This window comes from Cimex lectularius, unplaced genomic scaffold (genome assembly GCF_000648675.2).
Source record: "Cimex lectularius strain Harlan isolate CLEC.00 unplaced genomic scaffold, Clec_2.1 scaffold98, whole genome shotgun sequence".
In the NCBI taxonomy this organism is placed as follows: domain Eukaryota; kingdom Metazoa; phylum Arthropoda; class Insecta; order Hemiptera; family Cimicidae; genus Cimex; species Cimex lectularius.
The window spans coordinates 1,159,313-1,186,443 of NW_019392897.1; the positions used below are offsets into that span (position 1 = coordinate 1,159,313).

The following is a 27,131-nucleotide window of genomic DNA, read 5'->3' on the forward strand; positions in this document are numbered from 1 at the left end:
TTGGAATTCTCAAGCATTATGTATGATTACGTATAATTTTTTTTACGACGTAAATTTTCATTAAAACAACCCCTACGAATTTCTTTTATAACCCGATATAATAATCCCTGATTCGTTAAGATTTTTTTATGGTTGTTAAATAATTGTGTTAAGTGTATTAAATGACTCTAGACTCGTATTTATTGATTTTTTTCCAAATGACAAGGAAGATCATTTCATTGTGTTTTATAAGAAATCGTCTAGGTCTAGCCATATCTCAGATACGGACGTTCAAATATAGATAAAAACGAACGTTTTCACACTGTAATGTCCTTCCTTTAATTGTTTCCTTGACTTAAACACTATCGAAATTAAGTTAATTAACATTAATTATTAAAAACATAATTATTTGAAGAATTTTTCTTTTTTTCAATTATTATTGCCTGTTAGATTGGTTCTTGAAACAAATTTATTAATTTATTTTGAATAGCTAGATTAGTGTGTTCTCATGTTTATTATCTTAATACGATGAATGCCGCTGTTAAGCCCAAACATAGCTGATTCCCGACTAGAGGCAGAATAACAAGGGGGTGTCCCTCCTTATTTACTCACCAAGCAACTCCACTGTATTCACGATGTCACGGTCTGTATGGAGACAACAATGCCTCGGATGCATTAATGTAAATTATAAGCGAAACGTCCCATGATGGTTCGTGTCTGGACGGGCATTTCAATTTCGGCATCGGCCAAACCGTTTTCCGTTTGTCCGCTGGGAACAATCGGCTCATTCCGTCACGTTTCGCTTTTTAAGAGACGATCTTAGCACCTTTGATTCTTTAAAAACGTCACGCACGTCATAGTAAAGTAGTGTGGGTATAAATACAAAATACAACAGTGAATTAGTAGTTTTTTCGTGTTGAAATTTTTTTCATCGTTTATGTGCTTTGAAATATTCCAAATTTGACAAGAACTTTGACTAGACGGCGAAGGAAAACTCCCTTCGCTGGTACTTCTCAAATATTATTTTAGCTTTGAGGCAAGAAACACCTAGGAAACAGAACATTAACAATGGAGAAATTTTGCATAACGTTTCCGCTATTTCAAGGTCACCATTTTGTTTAAATGTCTTTCAAATTAAGTTGAGGCTTTTTGAAGACTTATTGCATAAGCTCCAACGCCAAGTTTTCTGTGAAGATTTAGTAGTCCACGATATAGTCGCATCTTGCAAGCTTGAAAAAGGAAAGCACCGTTCACGGATGTTATGGATTTTCTAAGGATTGCCGATGATAGTTTGGGAAATGCTGAGGACTTGGTTAGTTGTGTTAACTCTAACGTACAAATTAATTACTGGGCGATTCGGTTCAGTATAAATGTAATCGAGGACGACAAGTTTCATAAAATCGTAAGAAATAAAAAAAGCCCTTGACAATTTTAGGAAAAACCATAATATTACAGAGCAGTTAGTTATTAATAATATATCTTTATCTGCAAGAATGTTCATTACATATAAATTTACATTAAAAAAAATAATATTTTGGTACATCCCTGCCTGTTGTCAAAAAGCAAACCTTGAACTAGGCAGCAGTAGTTCTAGGATATTCTCAGAGGAATAAACAGAATACATCTTTACAAAATCTTAATGAAAAATAAACAAACATAATACAGAAAAAAGTCTAGTATGAAAAAAAATCTTAGCTTTAAAATATCTTCACTATTTAAAATTTTTGAATTTATAAATTTTTGCCTTCTATTTTTCCTTCTTTGTACTTTTTGAAATTTTGAAAAATGATACTCTCTTTCAAAAAAGAAAAAAAACGAAATGCCATATTTAATGAAAAATTATAATATTGCATAGTCTTTACATTGTAAAAATTGAGTTAGACAATAAATTGTGTCTTGTGTTATTTTCACTGTGTAACTAGTTACAAGATTATTTTTATATATACACATAAACATGCAAGAAAGATTTGGTATCGATTCATTACTTTATATTCACTGTATAATTTTTTCGTATTATATCTATACGGTTTACTTAAAATAATTTGAAGAAGTGAGTTCATAGTTACATCCAGAGTCTTAGTGTAACATTTATTAGTACCGCCTCAGGAAACAATACCATAGGCTATTATAGATTGTGCAAGAGAAAAATATATTGCCCTTAAAAGTTCAATTTTTATAAAGTTAAGTAAAATTCTAAATTTATTAGCTTTCTCAGACTGGAAACCAAAGAATCAATATGTAAATTAAATCTCAAATTTGAGTCTAACGTCGCATGTTACAATCACATGTAGTTAACCATAACAAACTCATCATAACCACATTCTATACATGTCTCTTAGAATCTTGGCTTTCAAATTTTATTTAGGAGGTTGTTTACAAATTTTAAATTAAACTATTTTTGAAATATTTAGTGTTTGTTTTTTTTAACTAAAAATTGAATTGAAAGTTCAAGAAGGGCATCTTCTTAAATGAAATTTAATGCTCTTTTCAATGAGTAGAGATTAGTGGCCGTCAATCGATAGTTATTCAGATATCGTGAGATGCTCTTTTAATGTTTTTTGGATTTTCCCAAAAATGAATGGTTCAGGAGCTACGTGTAGATTTATAACGGAAATGTTAGATAGTTGGAAAAAACCCGTAAAATATTGAATATCTGCGTAAGGGTTAAGATAAGGACCACGGATCATACGAATATTTTTGTCGGGGACCGCGGTAGCCGAGTGGTTAGCGTGAGAGACTCTCGGCTCATAGACGCCGCTGTCGTGGGTCCGATTCCCACCGTCGCCTCAGGCCATTTTTTCACGATACAACCCCCCCCCCCCACCAAATATGAACACACATATAAGAATTCGTCACCATGGTTAATATGCATAGATCATAAGGAAAAAAAAAAATTTGTCTCTATATAGGTGTGAAATTCACTGGCAAAGTTTGTGAGTCGACTAACACGACACTATGTATAATTTTTTTTTTTAAATTGGACATCTCCAAGAAAAAACAACTTTGTTGACTTTACCCTCACCAGATAACAAGTACGCTATTTTAAGACAAATAAATTAGGACGCTGTTTCAGATAGCATCCGTTAAATGTGCGCATACGCTTCAAACAATTTACCGTTACGGTTCACGCTAACGTTATGTAAAATCTCCCTACTGTTGGACTGGAGCGGTCGGGCGAATGTCCAAAGGGATGGAAGAAACAAACCAAGCAGAATGTCACAAAGTGTACAAACGCTTTAGGTTTATTTATTCATCCTACTATTCATTCCTAGTTTCCATGTTTGTTATTTATGGCGTTTTCACTCAAACAATAGAAATTTCATCCTTTTGAAGGTTATCCTTTGCTTGCGTATGGTATAAAAACTGAAAATTAACTTACTACCGTAAAATTTCGTCCTACTACATATTTGAACTATTATCACACATAGTACTACATACTTGATCCTCTGCCGTAACCTTTTTGCCGTTAGCTTTGATCAGACTCGTTTCATTTCGACCTATTCAGAGCGAGAAAAAGCGGACTTGATTCAGGCATGATTAAAGTGATGGTAAACACCCCTTGTATATCATCTAACAGTTGAAATATATTTTTCTCTTTTGTATTAAATAGAATGGCCCATTTTGACTAAATTTGACCACTTATGGTTCCTCAGTAAAAGCAGAATTTAAAATAAACTTATGGCAAATTTTCAGGCAATATATATGTAAAGAAGAAGAAAAGTCGTTAAGCGACGTATCCTTGTAGCAAAATACAAACGGATTGATCGGTTAAATATGGTGAAAGTCCTTTAACAAGTTACTGCAAGGTTTTGAATCGTTAGCTCGTTTCTCGATAAAAAGTAGGACGAATTAATCATTCTCAGATAGACATGGTTGCCGAGAGTTTCTTCTTTTCCTAAACAAGTCCCTTGATTTATTTTCCCTATGTAATATCATAGAACATACATCCTTGAAGTTTGGTTTAGCCAAGATCTTGTGAAATCGTTGTTTAAAGTAAAACAAAACTAGGTAAAATGCAAGTCTTCTTATTTTGAAATCAACTTGGTCTACTTATCTCTGTTCTTTTAGGTATGTCGTAGCACTGCTCATGTTTTCATAATTTTGTATTTAATAAATTATCTTTTGTAAATAGTTTTATTTAGTATTTGTTGCTACCCTGCGGTGCACGGTTGAAACTGGTTTCCGAATTGACCGTGTACGCGCAGATTGAGCTGGATCCGTCTATCTCGTCATTTTGATAATTTAAAAAAAAAACATTGGTTATGGTTGGGTTCTCGGAGCTACAGGTTGTTTTGCATTCTCCCCACGCAGGTGCATCGCTGTCGGTAACGTATGATGAAGTGGTGCTTCCACCATAATGAAGGGTGGATGAAAGGGCGAGGGGACCGACCACGGATTGTCCCACACCCCTCGTCGCACTGCACGTGACTAATAATCTAATTAATAACAACGTCCTTTTACTTATTTCCCGGTTGATTACTCCCTTTGTTCTACCAGTCATCTCACACTATCTTTAACGGGTCCTCATGAAAAACTATTGTCAAAAGCTGCCAGAATTAGCCTTGGAAAACTAGGTTGAATGGTAAACCATACACCGAAGTATTGTAAGTGGTACGGTGTGTCTCTAAGGTTTTTTTAATACGTAGTGCATTTATTATTATGTTGTATATGGTAAAAGGAAAAAGAATTGTAGTACACGTGGGGTTAGCGCTACCACTACTGCTTTGGCCTGGTGTCGCGGTCGAGGAGGTGACGTTGTCGTGTGTAGTTGAGTTCTCACATTCCAGAATTAATCAGGATATGGACCAAATTGGATAAAGCGTGATTAGCCGAGGGATAATTAACAACGTGGTTGAAAACTTTTAGAGCAAGAAGTCTTCAGTTTATGAAGCCGGCGTAGGGGGTGTTTGCGAAGTTGTGTATACAAGCTTGAGCTGGGGAATTAAGACGTATCGAAGGTTAGATGTAACAGGCGATGGCAAATTGAACCGATCTCACCACTATCTGAGGTGGGAATGCCCGCCAACCTTAATCCCTGATGTAAAAAGAGCCGGTCAAAGAGAGGCGAATGGTCATGTACTATAGAGCCGGAGTGTAAATAATCCCGCTGATTCTATGGACTGGACAACGACGTCAAACCATGGATGGTTCGATCGAACTTGCATATAATTATTATTAAAGCAACGTGATACTTTTACTTATAACAAAAACAAGAAATAAAAAAAATACTTGTGTGAGAGCTAAAAATATATTCGTGAATTTTAAAAGAATGCTTACGTTGTGCTTTTGAAAACCCAAGTTCATTTTGAAAAAGGACATCTCCCTCGTGGAAAATTAATTTTCCTGTTCACCATAACTTTTTTTAAAATTAAATGAGGGTTCGCAACAGCAGAGCTCATTTAAGCCCTCAGAGTGCCGATGTTTTTGAAAAAAAGTCCATTTGTAGGTGTACGTCGGGTTCGAATCCAGCGGCCCTGCATCCTTTACCTTACAGTGATGCGCGCCGTGTCAACGCCAAACCGTTGCGGTCACCGACGCCCCGCAAAGGGGGTTAAAATTGACCAAAACAGCGTGTTTATATCCTACAGGACCCTTTGCTAATAGAAAAAAAGATTGATAACAATTCTACAAAATTTAAACTTTATGATCCTTTTTTTGTTTCTTCTGTAAAATTTGAAATGTGGAGATGGCCCCTTTTCAAAATGGCCGATTCTATTATATCGGTATCTCACGAAGAAAACGTTTAAGTGAATCTAGTCACCGGGCAGCGTGGGTGTTTACAACTTATTATAAATAACTTAAAATATCGCAAGGAAACAATGGAATTAAGAGAAAACGAAAACGGGTGAGTTGTAATGAAGTTAAGCAATTTAATACTTAAAGTAGGCAGTCACATACTCACAAAACAAGCTACGACAATCGCAAAATAAGCAGCATAAATCTTGTCTGTCGTGTTGAGAATGCTGCACTAATAATGACAAAATTATACAGAAAACAAACACTTTGAACCCTGAAGATGATCTCTATAAAGATCGAAACATTGGCGCGAAAAAGAAAATGTTTTTCTACAACATACGTCACACCAGACCGCATCTCACGATTTCTCTGAATAATCATCGACTAACCGTCACTAACCACCACACACATATATTTCTATACTGGATGTTCTGGGGAGTAATACAGGGTGTTCGGTTACTCAACAAGTGTAGTTACAACAACAGGGAGTTACAAACATTACCAGTAGAATCTACATTCAAAATGGAACCAAAAAGTCCTAATTAACTATGGTCCGAATCTCAACATTTTCGGAGTTATCCCACGTTTTCTGATTTTTTAAGATTTCACGACCTTGCTTCAAATAAACAATGATAACTCCAAAACTAAAAAGGTTTGGACAAATATATTGATACCAATGAAAACTTAACGTTAAATTACCAATAAGATGTGATCAATACTAAAGTTGTAAAGGTTCGCGAAATAAGCGTTTTAGTAGCTAGAACTTTGAATTTTTTTAAAGTTGAAACGTACTCCATTTAATATCTTTTTTAGTGGGGTAATTTCTTTTTCAATTACTTTTTCGAAGATGAAGAAATTGATGGAAGAAAGGAAAAAACCATGGCTGACGGATTGGTAAGGTGGAAAATTAAACAAAAAACTTAACGAAATTTTGAAAGAATTTATTAAACTTTTGTTAATTTGGGTTCGAAACCGAAATAGTGCAACTGTTTACTTATTTACCAACTTTGATTAAAAGATTGCATTATTATTCTCCGGAATAAAAACGTTTTAAGATTCAAAACGCCCTTAGTTATTATCTATGTGATATCGTGTTAACAATATGGCTTCTTTTTCTAAGAATACATTACTTGCAGCCGCTGTACACCTTATGTAAGGGTTTTGCAGGTTTAATGCGACGGTAGCGCGTCGAAAATACATTAGGAGGGTGGAGAGCATTTCGAATCAAAATTAAAAAACGTTTAATAAATTCATTCAAAATTTCCTTAGGTTTTTAATTTTTTATTATTATTAATCTTCCACCTTACCAATCCTTCAACCTTTTTCCTTTCCTTCGTCGATTTCTTCATCAATTCGAAAAAGTAATTATAAAAGTAATTGCAGCAGTAAAAAGGATATTAATTGGAGTACGTTTGCTGAAATTTGCTGCTCTAGGTTTGAAAATAGTATGTGTTAGAATCACCATAGTAAATTTTTCAACTTGGAAAAAAAAATTTTTTTTCAAAGTTCTCGCTATTAAAACACTTATTTCACGAACGTTTACAAGTTTGGTATTTATCACATCTTATTGGAAATTTAACGTAGTTTTCAGTGGTATTTTGATTTGACCAAAACTTTTTACTTTTGGAGTTATCATTGTTTATTTGAACTAAGGTCGTGAAAACTTAAAAAATCAGAAAATGTGGAATAACTCCGAAACTGTTGAGATTCGGACCATAATTAATTAGGACTTTTTGGTTCAATTTTGAATGTAAAATATACCGGTAAAGTTTGTAACACCCTGTATTTATAAACAAAGGATTTAATTTTTGGAACGTTAGTCTTGAAGACTACAACAAAATGCTTCGGGTGCGAATGTTAATGGAAAATTAAGGATGTACATAGTTACTTTACAGTTCAATTTGAAAAATATTATTGCCGTTTTAATGATCACGGTCGATAGACCTGCTCTTGTCCGTATGGACATATGGATTACGATCAAGTCAATTTTTTTATAAATAAATAATTCATTATTGCTATAATTTTGTAGTACGTTAATAATGATTTTCTTCCAAAACAAAAGGTCTCAGTCTTTCTGGGGGTAAAATAACAAAATGATCGCGTCCCATTATTGTATGCACAAAGAAGAAGGGGGCCTCACTCAAGCCTGGGAGGAAATCAAAAGGATTAGGAATAACAAGACGTCTCGATTCATATTTAAAAGGGCGCTTACACAAAAGGAGGTCTAATTAGAAGACGGGGCAATTATTGTAAACACCCTGTGGGGAGGATTGTAAGGTTATTTTATCAATTCTCGGATTCGCCGGCGTATCCGTACTCCGTTCTTGGAACGGATCCCTTTTTTCCTTCAACAATGGGGAAATAAGCTTTTGTAACATCTGGCTTTACTTTATTAAGTTTACGAGCTATCTCCCTTTAATTATTTATATCAGACGGCAAAACGGCTTTGGCGAACTCTGGCGGGTTTGCGAGTGGGTGAACTCTCCACCCGATTATCGACTGGGTCGAACACTTTCCCTCGGGGTGACATTGCTCAGACGAAGGCTAAGGGCGTCTTTGTTACGTATAAATTCAACGAAAACATCTGAAACACGAAGATTGAAAACAGTACATGATAATTAATTTAAAACTTAAACCAAGAGGATAAATGGGCATAACCAACCAACTATGCAACACTGGACGGACGTATCCCAAACACGCTGTGGTGATAGTGTAAAGGCAGATGCTATTATTATTATTTTTTTTTTTTTTGTCGGTTTTTACACACAGTCAGAAAATGATAATTCCCTACTCTTTCCTTTTGTCTTTGTCTCATATGTTTAGTCCGAATCGACTGCAAATTTTAGTCTGCACAGTATCCATGACTGGACATTTACTTGGAAGGAATCCGTACATGTATACTTGACAAACAGAAAATTAGTAGACAAAACAATCGTCTTCATTGGTGAAGTAGTTCCAGCCCAGAATTCAGTTAAATATTTAGGCATGTCAATAGAGAAAAAATAAAATGTAAAGAGCATATCAAAAAAGAAAAGGAAAGAACTTCATTTCAAGTACAGACAACTTTGTTGGTTGGTGGGACACTATTACTGATAATCAGTACAAATTAAAATGTTTTTAACATATATCAGTATGTATTTAAAAAAAAATGTTGTTAGCCATATATGTATTTTCAAATCGTTACGTTTTTAAATATTGTGGAGTGCCCGAAAGACAATTTATTTTTAAAATATCAAAATTCATGAAGCATGAGTTACAAATAAGATGGACGGTTGTATGTGCGAAAAAGAATTAAAAACACCGCCTATCATCAAACGTAAAAGGACCGGCGGAAGCGGCAACTGACCGAACCAAAAAAAACTCCTCAAAAAAAAGTCTTAACACTGATTTGGCTTTAACATGACAAAGAACACCGCCACCGGGAAAAGTCCTTTGTAAGTTTATTGGGAATTACGCAACTGAAAATTCAAAAGCATCCCGTTCATAAAAATATTTTGAAAACACGACCGACATTTGAATATTTACAACATGTATTGTAATTTATAAACAAACGGATATATTCAACTTGAATTCAAGTTACGAACCATCGAACAGATTATTTGATTTTTGGCCGTTTCCGGTCATTTTGATCTGACCTATACTCCCTGTTTTGACTTGTCAGATGCGTTTCGGCTTCTCTGCATCTTCAATTGGCCTGCAGGATTATTCATTAAGAACATTTAGATTCAATGGCGAAGATTTTTACTACGCTTTCTACGACTGGAGACTTTTATTGTTGGCAATAATACAAATCCGGACGAGGCGACAAAGGCCGGGACGTCCCACCCTCCAGACCGGACCATCGCGACCAGGCCCTCTGACGCCAAGCTAGTAGTAAAGAACATGATAAAAAAAAGATGCCAGCGTCAGTGAGCCGGATCGTCCGAGAGGCTTTTGCGCGTCAAGAGCACGATTCGTAGATGGCCCCCGAGAACTTGAAGCCGGAAACAAGGAATGGTCCTTACGCGATTAAGAATAGGCCATACGCGGGCATCTGCTCTTGGGCCAGAGCCCGCGCAGGTGCCCCTTATGCAGACAAAGGTTGCCCGATGTGTCCCACATACTGGAAACATGTCCCTACAGGGAGCGTGTAGGCATGCCATCCAATCCGAAAATGGTACTCGAGGACTGCAGCGGGTTTCTGGGTCCCCTGTTCCGCTTTCTAGGGGAAATTGGTTTTTTTTTATTGTATATAATATGTCTTGTTGTGTGTCTATATATTTTGTTTGAGTGTATGTATTTATTAGCGTGAATGGCGAGGGGTGAGGGTGAAATATAACGTCATCATCGCCCCTCGAACGTTGAGAGCTTATGAGTGTGTGTTCGGGGTCGATGGCGGAATATTTATAAAAGTACTCTATCGTCCCCCAATCTAGATTAGTTGAAGTATACGTCGGTGGAGGAATATCAAGTATTCCACTGACCAAACGGAATAAGTGTATTGTATGGATGTATTTATGTGTATGATTGTATTTATTTATATGAATGTAGTGTTTGAAAGTGTAAATAGAATAGACTTAGCTGGGGGCTTGAAATGACCTAGATGTCGGAAGCCCCAGTCAAAAAAAGAATACAAATCCCAAAAAATCCCATTTATGAAAGAATCTTAACTAAATACTCTTAGTCAATGTCCACTTTAAACTGGAGTTACCTAACCCAATAAGAGCCAAAACTCATTCCTATACGTCCCACCCTTATATCCTATCATACCCTCCCAACAAAATAAAAGAGAGTTCCAGCCTTGTCTGGTTTTTTACCCACTGCCTCTTGGCCAGTCAGATCTGCCTGATTTGTTTATAACTGTACTGTTTGCTCAATGTATGTATTTTGCATATATTGAAATATATTATAGCAAATATTATTGCTATAAATGAAATAAAACCATCACAAAAAATAATCAAAGATAAGTTTTTTTTTACCAACCAGTCTTTTGTTGGTCAGAGGAGATAAATTGTACTCTCGTTAAAGCTCTCCTTGAAACGACTATAATTAATGTCCAATTGTTACTCCAGGTAGGTGGTTGAAGGCTACCGTTCCCGGGGGTCGTCTACGCCTTGTTTCAGAAAATGTTCAGCCTGATTCCGAGAAGGGAAAGGGGGCGTTCTGGCCGTTCGTTTCCCCGAAATGTCCCGAATTATCGTCAATAAGAGGACTACAAACACCCCCATAATAGCCGTCAGGCAATGGGAGCATGGTGGAGGTCTGGATAGGTACAAAAGGCGGCCGGAAGTCTGGATCCTTGAGATCCGTTGTTAAACAAAACCCTATTTATGTGGTTTCAGGGATGTATTTTTAACTAATGCCCTGATTAATTTGACCCCAGCGAAGGCGAACTTTTGTTAGACTTTTAAGCATATCGATATAAACCTGTTGCTTCTTTTCTCATTCAAAATGGAATGTCACAAGCGCACTGATAAAGATTTGTCATTTTGCTTGTATTTTTAGCAAATCCCGTGATGATAATGACGAAGGTTTATTAGTATTTAGTTATTACACTTCATATCTGATTTTTGGGGCTCCCTTCTTCATTTCTTTATTGATTTTATTGTACATGATGTTCCGGCTAGAATCTTTTTTTTTTTTTTTTTTTTTTTTTTTGTAAACTATCTAGCTTCTTTTTCTGTTTGGTTTTTCTTTTTTTTAATTGTATGGTGTTATTAAACCGTTTTTTAGAAACAAATTCAACCCCTTCGTTTAACAATTTTTTATCAGAACATATCGATTCTGGGTTCTTTTTTCTGCCTCCTTTCTTTATTTTTTTTATTTGTTTTTTTGTTGATTTTACGGCATAGGAATTTCAGGAGATTTTACAGAAACATAAATACAACCACTTTTTCAACTAATTTTTGTAATGAAATATATCTATTTTTGAATTTTTTTCCTCTATTTTCATAATTTATTTGTTGATTTTATTGCATATGATGTTCCGGCCCGCATACATTTTTTAGTTATGGTTTTAGTTATTAGTTATTTATTTCATTTTTTTATATGTTGCCGCCAAAATCATTTTCTCTCTAGATTCCACAATATATTTTACTATTTATCAATGTGATTATATTGATAATATAATTTGTTGACATCACATTAATTAATTATTCAAAATACCGCAATTGTGTAATAAGTTCAGATTTTTTAAATTTTTCTATTAAATTTATTTATTAAAACTGGTCTTACTAAACCAACCATTAATTTTACAATAATATTATAGAATAAATAAATTCTAGTTGATAGTGATCGACCTCCGTAGTTTTAAATTGGTGTATTGGATCTTCTTGAGGTATTTTTACTCCATATTTTCGGAAAATCACTGGTGTATAACAAGTAAATCAGTAGACCTAATATGCTACCTTGTGGCACTCCTGCATTTATTGTTTTTAATTTTGAATATTAATCTTCTTGTTTGACTCTAAACAGTCTGTCAGTTAGGTAGGAACTGATAATATCGACATACTGCTTTGGTAGCATACCTTTTAGTTTATTGATGAGTCCTTCGTGCCAGACCTTATCAAAAGCTTGTGAGACATCAAGGAAGATAGCAGAACAAATTTGTTTTTCTTCGAGAGATTTTTCTATTACGTCCGTTACTCGGTGAATTTGGTCTATTGTCGTAGTGTCTTGTTCGGAATCCAAATTGGTGGTCAGGAATGATTTTCTTTTTTTCAACGATGTGTTTTATTCGTTTTAATAATACCTTTTCGAAGAGTTTAGACACTGTTGGTAGTAGCGATATTGGTCTATATGATTTGACCTCGTTCGCCGGTTTTCCTGTTTTTTTATCATAATGACTTCTGTGAATTTCCAGATGCTGGGAACATATTTCAGTCTGATAGCAGCATTAAATAGGTATGTTAGTTTAACTATACCCTTTTTTGGCAATTGTTTCAGTATTTCTCCAGTGATAAGGTCATATCCTGGAGTCTTTTTAGCAGGTAAATTTTTAATTTCTCGTGCTATTTCTTTAGGTGAAACTAGCTTTATATTTTCTTCTTGTGGCGTGGTTGTTACTTCAAGTAAGCTGCTATTGATGATTTCATTTGGTTTGAAGATTTCAGCAAGGTAACTAGCAAACAATTCGGCTTTTTCTCTGCTATCTCTCGCCCAAGTACCATCCTCTTTTTTTAATGGAGGAATTTGGGCGATTGGTCTTTTAAATTTTTGTATGGCCTTCCACAGCGAGTAGTCAGTGGCTTCGCCTGGAGTTAGGTCTTCTAGATAATTTGTGATTGAGTCGTCATGTAGTTTTTTTAGGTTTCGTTTAAGTTTTTGAGCCATATTATTAAGAATGTTTTTGTCTACATGGTCTCTTGATTGTTGCCATCTTCTTCTAGCCGTTCAGATAATTACAGTATACAAGAGAATATGACGTACAAGTTTCTTTCTGTAAAACGTGTATTCAATTTTTTTTTAAGTGCACCGATAAATAAACCTTATCCTTCTAAGAAATAAGGAAACAAAGTTAGGCTAATGTAAGTTTTCATAATGTCACGAAGAGAAAGTTCTTAATTAGTTTAAAAGTGGCAAAACAAGTATGTAGAGCCTATTTTTTTTCCAATTTTGAAAAAATCTTAAGGTCCTCTAGCTAGTCATGAAGTTAGGTACGTTCGTGCCTGTGTCTATATGGATATCCATGGGAGTAAACGCTTCCGATCGAGAATAAACGTTTCAAAAGGCGGGCCCAGTGATCATCTACATTATAGTAATGATCATCTTTGAATTAGCGACGTAGGTTCTTCGTGACATAACCATTCTGGACTAACGCATCTTCCATATAAACTGCTTCTTTGGTGTAATTTTGTAATTAAAAACTTTAATTTGCTGGTAGATTAAATATGTATAATAACGCATTATTAACTTTAAAAAAATCCTGCTTGATAAACGAATTTCATATAATAAATAAACTTTGTATTGAACTTGTATCTTCATTCTTGCATTCGTCCGTAACGTAATTAACTCCATCATTGTTAAAAAAAGAAAAAAATAATCTTTTCTACTGCCGTTATTTACTAGTTTATAAAGATCAAAATAATAAGTTCGACAAAATTGTCCGAGTCGATATGTTCTGACATGTTTTCTGGAAATTGACGGAATTGGAGCTTTCCAGAGGAAAATGTAAGCCCCCTCTGCTGTAATTGGAATGTGATCAACGTCCGGGAGCTTTGTTCGTTTAAATTGCCATCAGGCCTGTTCGTAATGCCATCAAGTCCCAAAATATTGAGGATTTATCTTTCACGTAGTGGAGTGGTTTAGCCTCCGGTCGATCGCAAATTCGTGAACATTATACTGGATTGGGTTTATTAATGTATAATAACGTCGTACCTAGGAATCGTCCTGTCACGTTCTGATCCATCGTGGGACACATTTCCTTTTGTTTGTCCGACAGTTTGACTGGAAGACTTGAAGATTTGTAAAGTGAAGGGTAATCACGTTACGGGTTATATCGTACTAATTGTGTTATTGTGCGGATAGTGACGAAGGAGCATCCTAGCAAGTCTTCGTACAATTTGCTTAAGAGACTTAGGACTTGCCACTGTTTATGAATTGGATATTTTTTAAACATATCAAATAGAGGACAACGCTTATTAATGCTCCTGTGTTATTATGTTAAATGTGTAATGTTATTAAGAGAGTACGGCTACACTTAAGCGACTTTGATAGATTCTCATGTGCTAAATGTATAATTTGTTTAAAAATGTTATTCATAAATTCGATTATTTTTGTGAATAATGACGATTAATGGATTATTTTAAATACCCAATATAAATCAAAAGGCAGTATCGGTTGATTGTCAATAGAAATTATGAAGGTGGGGTGAGTGAGTAGATTCACTTTTTGTAAATTATGGTTTTACTCATAGATTTGTTGTTTCGAGCATTAAACGATCATCATCAGTTGAAAGAGTTACAAACGCGTTCTCGACATGAATTGAGTGAACTTTCCGATCCACCGCCAAATCGAAGTTCCAGTGAGATGCTGGTTTTTTAATGCTCCTCAAATTTAAACTTGCAAAAAACTTGAATTACAACACAAGTAAATAAATTATCGACAAAAAAATGTTTTCCTAGCTTCAGTCATTCATAAAACTAAAAATTCTGGAATAATTTATTTTAATTAATTATGCGAAACCAAACTGTGAACAGTTGTGCCTTGGGGAAAAAATTTGAATTGTGATGAGGTAAACAAGTGGTTATCGACAGCAGAAGCATTAGCATCCCAAAAAGTCAAAGTAAGAATAAGTAAGAATTGTCGCTTCCCTATTTACTTTTTTTTAGAAAGTTCGAAACCAAGCCGTTGATCGTAAAATTTGAGAAAACATGACGGTCAAAAATTTATACATTCTTGAAAATACGGATGAGAGTGATCGGTTTTTTCCATGAGCATAATTTAAGTTTAAATACACTGTTTCAACAAAGGGAGGGAACTAGATTGGTTTGAGAAATAAAAAAATCCATTATATTTCGTGGTCCGATTGACCAAATAACTTCTTTTAAGTAATTAATCTTTATGTAAGGTATTGAATGTTTTGTCCCAATCAACCTTGAAAAATGGCAAAAAGGAGGTAAAATCCGAAAGGTAGGTTTGGATGGGAAATTGGTGTCCGAGTGGATCGAAGTCGCGATATCTCAAGGTAGAGCAGCGGCGTATTTAGCCGAAGGTCGTGGGTTCGAATCCCGCTCGTAACGCTAACTTTTTATTTCAACCAATACCTTACATAAAGATAGATTAATTGTAATTAAAAACATGAAATAAAAAATGTAAAATTAAACATGGAGATCAATACATAAATAATATAATAAATTTTGACTTACCTCCTATTTTAAAGATGTACCTAAATAATATTTGACATTATAAATTAATCACTAATTTGAAGTTATTTTGTTATAGTATTTATTAGGATAATATTTAGTTGTGTTGAAATTCACGTTTTTTTCCGTTCAAAATTGAGCGGCAACTTTGCAAATGTGTGTGTGTACATAGATGTGGGATTTGAGCTTATATAAATCCAAAATCCAAATTTAAACAAAAAAAATTATACACATAACGTTCAACGTTTCTCCTCTGTCAGTTTGTTTTAGATTCATACATGTAATCATGATTTACCATCAATTTATTATTTTAGGTTAAATTTTAAATGTACGAACTAGAAAGTATTGATTGAAGGTGGTTCATGTTATCCACCTTATCCTTCAGAATTCTGCCGAAGTTTGAATTCATTATAGATCCCAAGATCACTTCTCATGTTCATCAATATTTATTCTTTTAATTCACGTTGTTAAAAAAATGCTAATTTTTGTACTGAATAAGATCTGTAAACGTAAAAAAAAGTTTTTGAAGGAAAACAGTATTTACAAAAGTGATGTATTAATTTTAAATTGTGCGAGCTCAAACTTTTTATCACTGCAAACACTTTGCTGGCCATAATGTTTGGAAGTAAACCTTTGTTCAATGGTAAAAAGTCGGCCGCGATTTTTATTTTCCGACTGGTGTCTAATGAGGAATATTTTCTTGTTCAGTTGCGACTTGCTCGGTACCATTGGTGATCATTACAAGGACGTTGGGCGCGGAAGGTGCCTCTGGCCTACAAATAGAAAAGTGAGTCTAAAATAGAACAAAAACATCTAATGGAAAGTGAATTGTAGTTGTACAAGTTTACATAGTCGTATGAGGTTTTTGCATGGTTTACATATACATTTATAAAGTAGTGCATCTGTTAGTATTGTTTAATCTTAAATTTAAAAATTTAAAGTGTGTGTTGTGTGTATCTTTCCAAAAAAAAGAAAAACTTTGCTATACTTTAGAAAACAATTAGTAAGGACACCTCTCATGTCAATGCTTTAAAAAAATGAATATATGAAAAATAATAAAGTTCTATAAACAATATTTATATCTCTCCGAAAATCACCGTTCAGAATAAAACAGATCATTTTAAGTCTATACATAGCTCTTTGACCTGGTCGTTTCCGTTCATTTTGGTCTGCTTAACCTCGCGGTTTGGTGCGTCAGGGTTATAAGCAGGGCGAGACAGCCCTCACCCACCACGAACCGACCAAGGTAAAAGTACAATTTGTAGTAGTAATTAGACGAGTTTCGGCTTTTCGTCTTTTTCAATAGTGGGTTGGTTTTATTTTTCGTAAGACAGGTCTTTTTTATATCGTGAGATTTATATGTTGTCTACGGTTGATGTACTTTTTTCAGATTATTCTTGTCCGCTAACCGCTGGTTCGGTCTGTCAAACGCGTTTGTCATATTGTCGTCATTAGTAGGTTTGTTTGGTGTTTCAACCTGTTTATCCCTGACCAGTCTATGAAAGCGGAGAATGACGAAGTGCGTCCAAAGCATCGTGGAAAGGCAAACTAGGAGCATGGGATAAATCATCACGCAGACGTCAAGACCAAAGACAAATATTTTTTTGCTTTTTGGATCTTTTCTCTTTTGTCTACCGGGATATAAATGTGCATTTTCGTCTGTTTCAACTAATCCTGGTCTCCATATCCTCGCTGCCTGGTGGGTTAGACGAGGAAACAACCATTATGCGTCAAGAAATAACCAACCTAAAAATACAAGTTGGTAGTAATTGTTTTTTTACAGATGCATTTCTTCTTCTCATTTTTTACGGTGGCTTCATGTGATTTTTCTTTAAGGCAACCTTTTCTATATTGTGAGATTTCTCTGTGTGGTCATCGGTAGATAAGCCTGTAGTTTTTCGTTTACGATCATCCTGGTCCGCCTATTCTCGCGGGTTTTGGTTTGTCAGACGCGTTTGAGTATTGCCGTAAGTTGAGGCGTAGGTTTGTGTCACCACCGAAGTCTGCGGAACGCTGGAACACGTCTCACAGACCAAAGCACGCGAGTATACATATGCGACACCTGGATGATCGGAAATCAACAGCTACCTCTGTACGATTTCTAAGAAATCAATGATTTCTTTTTTATATGTTCCTGAAGTTTTGTTAGCCGCGTTTCGTCTTCTCGCCATTTATCAGTAGTGGGGTTTTTTCTATTCCTCTCCTTGCTTGTATCCCTTACAAACCAAAATGTCTAAAAGCGCCTGAAAAAATAGACCTAAACTATTGGCAAAACCGAACTAACTGTTCCAAAAATATTGCAGATTGGTATTGGTATGACCGCAAAAAACTTTATATTCCATCTGAAATATTGTATAATTATATCAAGAAATTTCATGAGCTGTTATAATTTAAAAAAGTTTACATTTTAAACATTAATTACTATTTAATAATATATATTATCCATTTTGTTTCTTTTATCATACAATATGTAATAATTGCTAATTATTGTTCATTTTAATGGATATAAGCTATTTTTGGAAAAATATGTAACACACCAACATCAGAATTATTTTACAGTTATAATGCTTTCCATTGCTGACAATTCAGCATGGGAAAATTAATCAGAGTTGGTATTTGTTTAAACCATCTTTGGGCCTGAGAATAAAAAGCATTCCTCTACTGTGAAAGATCTCGTGGTTCTTCAGTAATAACACTTTTTTTAAAAGAACCCAACACTGATCAGGCTTTATATTGCAATAAATTATTACAAACGCTAGAAGGAATTCGCCCCTGGAATTGTAGAAAAGTGACATGCACAGAGAATATTGAGTGACTAAGCATAAACAAAATTGGACATGTCCAGTGTACAAAAATTGAACAAAAAATTAACCATAAAATACAAGGGTTAATAACATCGAAATGAAATAATGCAATCATTTGTTCTGAATTTACTGCTCCGAATTTTTAAAATTTAACAATTTAATAACCTTATTTAAGTCAAGTCATATTCGAGAACAGGTATACAAGCGCTTGGAAGACCGATAATCAAATAAGGTAGTCAATTTTTCTCATATTACCGTTTTTATTGCGGGGTGAAGTCATCAGGTTCAAATCAGAATAAATATTACTTCTCTCACGTATTATTTTTATACTTTTGGTCCTAATCTACACGACTCCTCTTTTCCTGGTATTATTTATGTTGTTAAGTTTCTGTATTGTAATATGATTATTGTATTTTTGCCCCTTGAGAAATATAAATCAGTTATCGTTAAATACTACTGTGTATTCTACGGGTTGATGACTGCAGATGTTAGTTGACCATCATCCTGGTCCGCCTTTACTCGCTGGTTTTGTTTTTTCAGACCCGTTTGAGTATTGCCCTATGTTCTAGTTGTACGTTTGTGCCACCAATGAAAACGGCGGAATGACTTCTGGTCTAATTTCTTCAATGGAATTTTAACTGGTACATAATTCTACGATTTAATTTATTCATGATATCAGTAGCAATCTATTAATTAGCGGAAAAAAGAAAGTAGGAAATCACTATCCTAGATTTGGAGCACATGGTAAAAAAAAAGAGAATCAGAAAAACAACCACTCCATCATCCCAATGCAAATGAATCTAGCAATTCATTCCTCTTTATGAACATATGAACATGAGCGTTTTCGAAGAAATCGGCGTTTTAAGGTTCACAAGCTTTTTCTCAGCTTGCGCTAGATTAAATGTGTTTAAAGTCGTTAAGTCCTTTGTAATTATCCTGGGCCACCTTTCCTCGCTGGTTTGGATATGGATGAGTTTGTGACAGTTATTTCCTCGATCCGTTGGTTCAACAGAGGAGGATTAGCCGACCAGGATGACCGGAAATGATAAAACTACAAATATTCTGCCTGTGGAATTGTAGCAACACAAATTGTTTTCGCCTTGGACTTGAAATTTAGATAAAGTTGTCAAATAAAATCTGTGTTTTCTATGTTGAAAAATTCATCATTAGCGAAACTGTTTGTCTTATGTTTTATAAATTTATACATTCCGTTTGTACAGTAAAAAAATTATTTGAATTATCAAAAGTGTACTTATACGATTATCCATTTTTGATTAGACAACCGTCCAATTTTCGTCTCCCTTCAACTTTGTTTTAATTTTATAACAGTTAACAGGTCGAAAACATTATCGGATGTCGTGACTAGTATAAATACAAGACAAAAGTAAATAGTGAGGGAGAATTAGAGAAGGCCCTGGGACCCATTCTAATGAACTTGCCGGGCGTGACGGGTGTACGAGATTACTGGAGCGGGGAACCTGCCCCCTCATGAAAGAGAACATTTCTTCCCTGGAAAGTCGACGTTTGGCAAAAACGAAAAAAGGAGGGTGTTCAACGAGTTAGCATCTTTACGATGAGAAAAGGGCTGAAGACGCACCAAAGGAAAACGTTGAAGTAGTACTTGCCGTACTGACTGTTCTTAAGAAAATCTCACAAAACATTAAATGACTGGGGTCACATTTGTAGTTTGGTCGTTGCCGGTTATTTGGTTTGCGATCGTCTCTGATTTGGCCTGGCAGACACGTTTCGGTGTTGTGCAATTTTCAATCGATGCCTCACCCTGCTTATAACCCTGACGGACCATAAACCCGCGATGATACGAGGATGTGAAACGAACAACAACAGAGTCATTACTCTGCAACCTCTAGATGCCACAGCTAGATGATTGATTCAAATTGTCTGTTATTTAGATCCTTAATGATCTTCAAAAAAACTTGTATCCACCTTTTGGAAAATTATTCTAAATGATTTTAAAAACTATTTTGAACACCTCATTCACTATTAGTGATTAATAAAGGTTGCAAACTGGGTGTTGTATGTCGAAACTTGTCCTGAAAAATTTAAACTGCGAGGATAGGGAGAAAAGGAAGAACAGACAGTGTTAGTTATTCTCAGGTACAGTCGTAGTTTTAGTTTGTTGCCTCGCACTTCTTATATGCCTGACGCACGAGCACCGAGGATAAGCTGACCAGGATGACTGGTGCTTCACCTACCACGAAACGATAAGATAAACTACGTTTTCTCGTAGCAAATGTATAGACCGACAAACCCGTTTCGGCTTCTCGTCATTTTCAACGGTGGGTTTGTTTTATTTTTCGTTAATGAAGCTCTTTTTTATATTTTAAAATTTCTCCGCGTGGCCTGCGGAGTGATGAACCTGCAGCTGTTCGTTTCCGATCATCCTGGACCGTCTCCTCGCTAGGTTGGTCTGTCAAAAACATTTTGACATTTTACCACCATTACTCAGACATTTGTATTGGTGCTTAACGCTGATTATCTACGTACACGCTTTAAGACGAAACTGTTTTTTTGATTTCTTCTCAAGGTCTGCGGGTTGATGATATTGCAGCTCGGTTCGTTTCCGTTCTGGTTTCCTTAGCCTCCCTGCTTGGTGGGTCCGGTTATAAGCAGGGACGAGGCACAGCCCCCCAACCACCACAAAATGTCCAAGATAAAACCACAATTTATAGCAGTCTTTTTTCTCTCAGATGCGTTTCTACTTATTGTCTTTTTCAATAGTGGGTTTGTGTTATTTTTTGTTATATCAGCTCTTTTCAGTTGTCTGTTCAGTTCAGTCTTGTGATTTTAGTTGCCTTTGAAACTGGAGTTGAGTGCTCATATTTGTTTGTTTCGTTGTAACTATTAGAAAAAAAATAGTTAGGTGGAGGAAGTTTATTCTGTTCTTGTTTTCAGTTTCTACAGTGAATGGTGTGTTTTTATGTTTCAGTTCAGGTCAGTTAGTACCTTATTGTCGTGGCTACAATGTTACGTACATATATGTGCCTATTTTTAAGCTTGTACGAATATTTCTGCAAGTTTGGTCTGGTTGCCCATTCCTGCGCCGCGTTTTGGTGTGTATATTTAACCAGTAAAACCTAAATAGTTTTGTTGTGTATTGACGGCATTATTGGAATGTTTCTGTGATGCCATTGGAATTAAAAAGCTTAAGTAGAAAATTTAAGGAATTCCCCTCCTAGAATAAGCCGTTCTAAATATAAAATATCCCGAGTCGCTGCGTTTAAGATAAGATCATCCCTTAAATACCGGTTATTTATGAGCGGGATTACCGTTGCTTATGCTCCCAGAGCGTGGAGTCATTAATCGCCGGGTGGGTACGTGCTACCGGACCGGATCGAACCTGCTCTGCACCTGATTTTTCAACCGAGGGAATTCTAGGCAAGGTCGCATCAATTCATCCTGGAGGTCATTTCAATAGAAGACCACTTAATTTCCTCTTTCTAGTCCGTCCCCCTCGGCGTGGCCCGGTTTGGAACATGTTCTAGAATATCCGCTGGAATGAGGAATATTTCGCTTTCTCCTCGAACTGTCTGGCCGTGCCATACATATTTTGATCGATTTAAAAAATAATAAAAAAATGGAATCAATTTGGCTTCATGCTTCTATAGAGATAGGTTGTAAACTTTGGTAAAATCATTCATAAATCGTGAGATGCGGTCTGGTGTGATGTAGGTTTCAGAAAAACATTTTCTTTATCGTGCCAACGTTTCGATCTTTATTGAGATCATCTTCAGGGCTCAAAGTGTTTGTTTTCTGCGTAAGTGTGCCATTCTTGCGTGTCGTGTTGAGAGTGCCAGTGTTGGGATCGAAACGTTGGCACGACAAAGAAAATGTTTTTCTGAAACCTACATCACACCAGACCGCATCTCACGATTTCTGAATAATTATGGCCTAACTATCACTAATCACCACACACTTTAGTAAAAGTTCAATTTAATTTTATTTTCATTTGAGCTTGAATTGCCTAAATATTGGCCTTATCTGGATATCCCATTTCACAAATCGATACATTCAAGTCATCTAACATCTTCCTCATCGATTCATCCCATTTCAACTTGATACAATTTACACAAATAAACTCCCATCGCACCTCAACAAGGCACTGGATTTCATTCTACAGATTGCTGCACACCTCATCAATATCCATGGTTGGCGTCCATGAGCCCTTCTTCCAATCCAAGGTCGAATCTCTACTGTTGAATTTTTCAACTACGTTCGTGCTGGTCAACGACCCCTTCGGCGTTAAATAATTTTACGGGCTGCTTCGAAAGCTGTAAATTTAAAAAAATCTAATAACGTCTTACTACAAAAATTTCGTAAAGAATCGTCATCTTTCTTTATCGATATACTTCATTAAGCCAAAGCTTTATTGAGCCGTCGAATATTTATAAACTTTGATAGCGCTCTACAAAAGGGTGTTAATTATTGATAAACATTAAATAGAATTACCGTCTTTATCGTCCTTGAAATTATCGGCATGCATTTGATAACACGGTTTTTTTTTATACGCCCTACAATTTCAAATTACAATACTTGGTTAAATGAAATACATCATGATATTAACACTTTTTGGACTGATTATTTAAAAATTATTCATAATTTTTACTTTTAGAGGGTGTTTTATTTTCAATTCTTAGCATTGCCCTTTTAATTTTCATTCATGACAGCCCTCAAGCCCTCTTTATTAAATTGTAATTACAACTGCAAAATAATTAAAAGTTGAAAAACACTAAGCGTCAGGAAAAGAGTCATAATAGTGTTAATTCATCAGAATTTATTTCAAAGCTAATATTTAATTAAAATTAATGAATTGTTATTAAAAACAGCTTTCTTCCTCATCATTTATCCATCAGGTTTCCGAGTTGTCGACCTCCATCCCCATCTCCTCTGCTTTATTGTATAAAAAATATTGTTGGATGCGTTCCTAGTAGCGCAGTGGCGCCCTGGGGATGTTTTATAAAACGTAAAAGCTTCCTACCACTCCTTATTACTTTATCCTGAAATCCTGTCTAACACGGTAAAAAAGCATACGCTGCTTCAGAGGGGCGGCAACGAGTTCTTGGAAATCAGATAGATACAAGCTGGCGTCTCACAAGGGGGCATTCCTGGTTTCCTCTTTTATATTATTTATACGGCTGTCCTACCTATATACTCTATTAACATCACCACATACGCGGACGATATGATTCTTATTGATAACTGGTGCAAAAAGTGGAGGACAATACTGAAAGAAGAAAATGTTATCAGATTACGTTCAGATAGAAAAAAAAACACTTGCCCTGCTCACTTTCCATGCAAGTCAAATATTAGGGCTGTACCTAGAGAGCAGACTGTTGTAGAATTGGTACACAAGACTTAAAAGACAACTTAACAGAAGACTTGGACAACTGCGAAGACTTCTAATACCGTCATTCTCTCCACTGTACATCATCAACACAGAGATACCGATTTCCATTCAAGTTAAATACTAAGGACTATTGCACATACGGATGGAAGACCACATTGGACATACGAAGTGGAACTGTCGGGTACTGCCAAGCCATCCAATATCCAGCGCATCCAGTCCTTCCAAGCAATGTCCTCAGATAAATCATCAAAGCTCCTTACTACGTCACTAACCTCATTATACACAACGACTTCAACATAGAAATGATGTATGATGGAGTGAGTGCGGTGTTCAATCCTTTTTTAAAAAGATAGTTCCAACTCACCGTAAGTTGTTTTGCAACCAACAGGATTTCGAGCTTTTAGCTCATCATCAAGTTGAAGGAGTTCTACAACCACGTCTTTTGACATGAATTGCAAAAGTCTTACAAAAAACCTTTGCTATTCATGTCGAAAGACGTAGTAGTAGAACTCCTTCAATTTGATGATGAGCTAAAAGCTCGAAATCCTGTTGGTTGCAAAACAACTTATTGTGAATAAGAACTATCTTTTCAAAAACGACTTCAACATTCCTTTTGTCAACGAACTAATCGAACACGGCAAGACTTAAGAAACATAACTTCTACGAAGACTTGTAAGACCGACATCCGTGTTGAGTGCAAACGCTTAACTAATATTTTAAAAGACTACTGCGACAACTTTGGACATACGGAATGCAACTGTGGGGTTCTGCCAAGCCATGGAACATCCAATTAATCTATCCAATCAAAAGTCCTCAGACAAATCGTCCAAACTTCTTACTATGCACTAACCTCTCTATCCACAACGACCTCAACATTCCTTTTGTCAACGACCTGATCCGTTCCCGATTCCAAAAGTTCGACAACACATCCTTACCCTACTGCTCGAATCCTCTCTACACATTCCCATACCTAGAACCCGCCAGGTCCACTTCAGCGACGATTGCCCGGAGGCCTCCATGCCTCTTAACCCGTCACTAAGTGCCATTGGCTGGTTTCTCATGGCATGTGCCCTCCGGATGCAGCGCTGGCATTAGTGTTAGTGCTGTGGCCGAGCGAAATACATTTGTAATATGTAGGTACTAATAGAAAAAATTCTGCCAAGTGGGTGGGTAGAAAGCTTCCTCACATTTTGTGCATGAGCATGCGCACATGGTATTCCGTTCGGTATAAAATTCATAGGGCATCATCTAGAAAGCAACCCTCATAATCTCTGAAAATTTCAAAAACAATCCGGCAAATGGTTTCAGAGATAGTGCTTACGGGATTTTACTTTTGCGCAAGCACAGGCGAAACCGTGAAACAGGATGAAAATCATAGGACACCATCTAGAAACCAACCCTCACAATCCTTATAAATTTCATAAAAATTCGTCTCGTGGTTTTGGAGTTTTACCGGTTACAAAGAATTAATTAATTACAAGATGAAAGTCACCAAAGAACCAAATTGGTTCAGAAAGGTCTGAAAGACAAAATTCGATTGTAAATGTCGATTTTGGAGGAGAACAATTTTTTCGACTTCCTGCACGAATACAAAAGCGTCCCTAATTCGATAGTTTGGAAGCATAACATTAAGCGTAGTAACGTATTTCTAAATTAACAGAACTTTCTCTTTCACTGAAATTTCATTATCATAGATATTGAGTTATTTATCATTCTTTGTTCGTTTCGTAAATATCGTGAATTAACAAAAATCCGTGATTTCAAAGCGTCATAAGCAACGGCATAATATTAACTTGAACAAACTACGAGTATAATGAAAGTTTTCAATTTTATCCTCCCTAAACCGAAAAACGTAAAATAGGCTTGCCCGTAGCTCGGTGAAATGTCAACGGATCTTGTTCCAGGTGTACAGTGATATCGGCCGGCATCCGATTGTGAATACCCTCTGAATTACCGGCATTGTCAGTACCGTTTGTAAAGAAAGTCGAAGAAAGCAAACCGGAAAAAGCGTAGTTTATCAACCTACATTTCCACATTTACAATACTTTCTCTTTCCGTTGTTATTATTATTATTATTATTAAAAAAACCTTACGACTACAATAGAAATTCAACCGCCGATTGGGCAAATGGAGCATAAAACAGAAAGTCTAGACGGTTATGCAACAGTTTATTATTAGGGATATTCGTTTTTATACCTTTATTTATATTATTTTAACTGAGGTATAAATATTCGTCGGCCCTCTGAAAACAACTAAATACGGCTTAATACGAAAACGACTTATTTCGCAATATTCGGCAAGAGCGGAGTGTTAAAAGAATTTTATGATCCATAAAACTTTGGGTCTCAATCAGGGGAAAAATATAATATGATCAAAAAGCTATCAAAACCATAAAAATGCCTTTTTGAAACGGAATACGTAATAGCGATATCCACGAAAACTGAGCCAATTGTCTTATAAAAATCTAGGAACGAATAGCAAACTCGAAATTAACACAATCTGTGGTCTGCAAGCAGCTGAACCAGTCTCCTATTTCGTGAACTCTTTTATGAGTAATTATTTATATCGGAAGTGATAGCAAAAGGAACAGAAAGGGAAATTCAAAAATGTGTGGTGTTTAGTGTCCCTTAGTCAATGATTATTCGGAAATCGTGAGATGCGGTCTGGTGTGACAGGTTTTAGTAAAACATTTTCTTTATCGTGCCAATGTTTCGATCTTTATTGAGATCATCTTCAGGGCCTGGGCCTATAAACATTGTTTAAATTTTACAAATACATGTAGGATGTAAAAAAAATGAATTTATATTATGCTAGAAATTTTAGATAAAAAAAAATGGATTTATACAATGCTAGAAAATTTTAGATTAAAAATAATGAATTTATACAATGCTAGAATTTTTTTAAAATAACTAATAAGATAATTGGTAATAGATAATTTTAAGCTGCTATTTAGGAACTAACCGTATAATCGACACTAACAGGATTGTTAAAATAAATAAAATAAAACAAATAAAAATTGTTTTCAAATATTGAGCCTGCCTAAGCGTCGCGACATTGGAAGAAAAAAAGAAGTATTTTAATATCCATTTATAATTATATAATAATTGCTGGTTGGATGCTTAAGAATCATTTTAATTTAAAAATTCACTGGTTGTCAAAAGTTTAAAATATTTTTTGATTTAGAGAATTGAAGAAGAGTTGAATTTAAATTTTATTTTTGGCGGTATATGTGAAATAACATGGTAAAAAACATTAATTAAGAATATACATTATAATTTTTATTATCTTAATCCATTCCGTCGACTTCAAATACATTATTAAATTAAATAAGAATTAGTCATTACAAAGAGGATGATTTGAGAAGACATTTCGTAAAACCATTCAAACTGAATATATATATATATA

The 27,131-nt window shown here is 35.4% G+C and overlaps 1 protein-coding gene across 3 annotated transcripts in view; it reads left to right on the forward strand.

Annotated features, from left to right (window-relative positions):
• The window catches only part of LOC106664232, a 98,846-nt gene that overhangs the window by 15,592 nt on the left and 56,123 nt on the right, over nt 1–27,131 (forward strand). For 2 of the 3 annotated variants that reach the window (XM_014389738.2, XM_014389740.2), the window contains exon 2: nt 16,266–16,344. The exons of the other annotated variant lie outside the window; for it this stretch is intronic. In XM_014389738.2, the coding sequence (XP_014245224.1) occupies nt 16,266–16,344 (79 nt within the window). The remainder of the gene's footprint in view (nt 1–16,265; nt 16,345–27,131) is intronic. 3 annotated transcript variants of the gene reach the window in all.